We start from the raw sequence: 3,517 nt of genomic DNA on the forward strand, positions 1-3,517 counted from the left end.
CTGTAATGATAGTGGAGGGCTGCTAGCTGCTGGAGGGGGGGGCTGTAATGATAGTGGATGGCTGCTAGCTGCTGGGGGACGGGACGGGGGACGGACTGTGGCTGCTAGAATCTTTTTGCTCCATGATATTTGCTGCCTTCACTTTCTGTGTTGGGAACTGTCAGTATAATGTGCCTGTCTGTCTGATGTGCCTGTCTTACCTTCGTCCTCCGGCAAGTATCTCTTGTCAATGGCTTCTTTGATCTGGTTGTTGGCTCCTTTAGGATCAAGATCCATCGCCCAGCTGAAGTTCATCAGAGCCAGGTGAGTCTGCCCCAGCTTCTTATACACCTGAGAGACAGACAGGCAGACAGGTTAGACTAAGGCATAGTTGAGTTAACCCTCTGCTGTAGGGGCTTCTTTTATTTCTAATAACCAATCACAGCCGAGGGGGGGGGGGGTCACATGATGGGTCAGACTCACCTTTCCTATGAGGAAGTAAACCAGAGACTCTTTGGGGACAATCTGCTTCAACTCCTCCAACTCCTGAAGAGCCGCCTGCATACAGACAGGTAGACAGACAGGTCAGACAGACAGGTAGAGGGACAGGTCAGAGAGAAGGGTCAGAGTGACAGGTCAGAAAGACAGGTAGAGAGACGGGTCAGACGGACAGATCAGAGGGACGGGTCAGACAGAAAGGTCAGAAGGACGGGTCAGACAGACAGGTAGAGGGACAGGTCAGAGAGAAGGGTCAGACGGACAGATCAGAGGGACGGGTCAGACAGACAGGTAGAGGAACGGGTCAGACAGAAAGGTCAGAAGGACGGGTCAGACAGACAGGTAGAGAGACGGGTCAGACAGACGGGTTAGAGGAATAAGACATAATGTGAAACCAACTCATGTGAAATGTAATTTTTGAGCCTTTTGGGGCTGAGATCAACATTAACAAACATGGCCGCCCTCATTCTAAGACCTTCCCAGAGGAGAAGGAGAGGGCTTAGCATGGAACTCACTACCTCAGCACTACCAGTATGTATCAGAATAGATCTAGATCAGTATAGATCTAGATCAGTATAGATTACCTTGTACTTGTCGTTAGCGAACAGTATGGAGGCTCGGTGGAATTTGCAGAGCGGGTTTTTGGGGTCGATGCCGATCGCTCTGTTCAGAGTCTCCAAAGCAGCATCAGACTTCTTCAACGCATGCTGCACCTACACACACATACACACACACAGTGTTGGACATGCTACGTGCTAACTGAGCAGCTGCTGTACATGAGGATGCTAACGTGCAAACGTACCACTCCGATGTGACAGAGCAGCACTGAGCTCTGAGGGTTGATGCTCAACGCTTTCTTAAAGTGGATCTCAGCCAAGTTGAACTTCTCCTGTTTGTAGTAAATCATCCCGAGGCCATACCTGAACACACACACACACACACACACACACACACACACACACACACACACACACACACACACACACACACACACACACACACACACACACACACACACACACACACACACACACACACACACACACACACACACACACACACACACACACACACACACACAGTGTGTGTATCTGATGAGCAGGTGTGTAGATGTTTGTGTATCTGATGAGCAGGTGTGTAGATGTGTGTGTGTGTGTATCTGATGAGCTGGTGTGTAGACGTGTGTGTGTGTATCTAATGAGGTGTGTAGGTGTGTGTATCTGATGAGCAGTTGTGTAGATGTGAGTGAGTGTGTATCTGTGTGTAGATGTGTGTGTGAGTGTATCAATGTGTGTGTTTGAGTGTGTACCCTGGTTACTGGGGTTACCGTACCATGCGTTGTAGTGGCGGTTGTTAACTCGGATGGCGTTACGGAAGCAGGCGAGAGCTCGGTCCAACTCCTCCGTCAGAACAAACTCATGACCCAGCAGAGTGTACGCATACGCAAAGCCCGGGTCCACCTGAGAGACAGACAGGCAGGCAGATGAGAGCCAGGCAGAGAGACAGACAGACAGGTGAGAGAGACAGAAAAAGAAAGCAGGAGACAGATGAAGGAGAGAGTCAGGTTAACAGACAAGGAAGAGCCAGAAAGAGACAGACAGGTGAAAGTCAGGTAGAGAGTCTAGATCAGGGGTGCTCATTACGTTGATCGCGATCTACCAGTCGATCGCAGTGGCAGTGGGGGTAGAGCGCATGGCATTAAAAAAATAAAGAAAGATGTCAGCCTATCATCCATCCTCACTATGCCAATATGATATTTGTCACTTGATTGACATACAGGACAACCTGTCTAACGTCTGATTTTTTTCTGACACATGGGTCAGCACGCATGTGCATGCAGCAGCAGCAAAATTCCTGCAAGCTGGCGAGTTGCCGAGTTAGCCTAGCTAAGTTATTTCTAACAATCTAAAAAAAAAAAAAAAAAAAGTATAAAATGAGTGGGGGAGCTGGACCAAGTAAAAAGCCAAAAACTTGCCACTTCCATACGGAATGGGAGGAGGACCTTTTTTTCCACAATGTCCTATTCAAAGTGCATTTGCCTCATCTGCAAATCTACCATTGCTATTCAGAAGAAGGGAAATGTGGAGTGGCATTTTCGGACTGTTCATAAAAGCTACGACACTGACTTCCCTCCGAAAAGGAGAAAGGCGAAAGAACTAAAATCCCCGTTGTCTGGACAGCAGGCCTTTTTCTCACAGCTTACCACGAAAGCAAAGACCGCCACCAAAGCATCGTTCCGGGTGAGTTACGTCATCGTTAAACACAAAAAATCCTTCCAAGACGGAGAGATGTTAAAGAGGCATTCGTTGAAGCGGCTGATTCGTTGTTTCAAGACTTTAAAAACAAACCTGACAAAGTACCTTCAATCAAATCTCTCCAGCTGTCAAGAAGTCCAGTTCCACGGCGCTGTGAAGCAACGGCGAGGAGGTGAAACTAAGGAGGGATATGGCAGACCGCGAGTGTTTCTCACTGCAGTTAGACGAGTCTACAGACGGGGGGGACACAGCCCAGTCGTACCTTTTTATTTGTATGGCGTTTACCGATATGACTGCTAAGAGGAGCTGTTAACAGTACTGCCTGGGAAAGAACCCACGTGGGGAGAGGACATTTTTAAGTGTTTCAAAAACTTTATGGCAATGGTTGGCCACTCGAATGGATTTATTGCCAAATGCAGGGAGACTTCCTCAATCACCACTGCATAATACACCAACAAGTGTTATGCACAAAAATGCTCAACATGAAAGACATAATGGATGTGGCGACGAAGATCACCGGTTCTGTTCGCGCCAGATCTCTCCAGAGACGGCCGTTCCGTGTGCATCTGGAGAAGGCGGACTGGGACCCCCCTGAGTTGTTACTACACACTGACGTAAGATGGCTTAGTCGAGGGAAATTCTTGTAAAAAAGATTTCGAGAGCTCTGTCCACAGAATAAAGACTTTTTCCTTGTATCTAAACACGCAGAATACAACCAGCTAAATAACGCTCGGTGGCTGACTCCATGCAGGGCAAGTCGTCAAAGTGAGGCGATGACAAAAAAA

The 3,517-nt window shown here is 48.1% G+C and overlaps 1 protein-coding gene across 1 annotated transcript in view; it reads right to left on the reverse strand.

Moving 5' to 3' along the window:
- Positions 1–138: 138 nt before the first annotated feature.
- Positions 139–3,517, reverse strand: part of cdc27 (cell division cycle 27) — a 4,183-nt gene continuing 804 nt past the window's right edge. The window contains exons 4-8 of the mRNA XM_034866374.1: positions 1,810–1,937; positions 1,280–1,397; positions 1,062–1,190; positions 463–537; positions 139–330 (exon numbers count right to left, since the gene is read on the reverse strand). Coding sequence (XP_034722265.1) covers positions 139–330; positions 463–537; positions 1,062–1,190; positions 1,280–1,397; positions 1,810–1,937 — 642 coding nt within the window. The remainder of the gene's footprint in view (positions 331–462; positions 538–1,061; positions 1,191–1,279; positions 1,398–1,809; positions 1,938–3,517) is intronic.

Source organism: Etheostoma cragini, unplaced genomic scaffold, assembly GCF_013103735.1.
Source record: "Etheostoma cragini isolate CJK2018 unplaced genomic scaffold, CSU_Ecrag_1.0 ScbMSFa_528, whole genome shotgun sequence".
Taxonomy (NCBI): Eukaryota; Metazoa; Chordata; class Actinopteri; order Perciformes; family Percidae; genus Etheostoma; species Etheostoma cragini.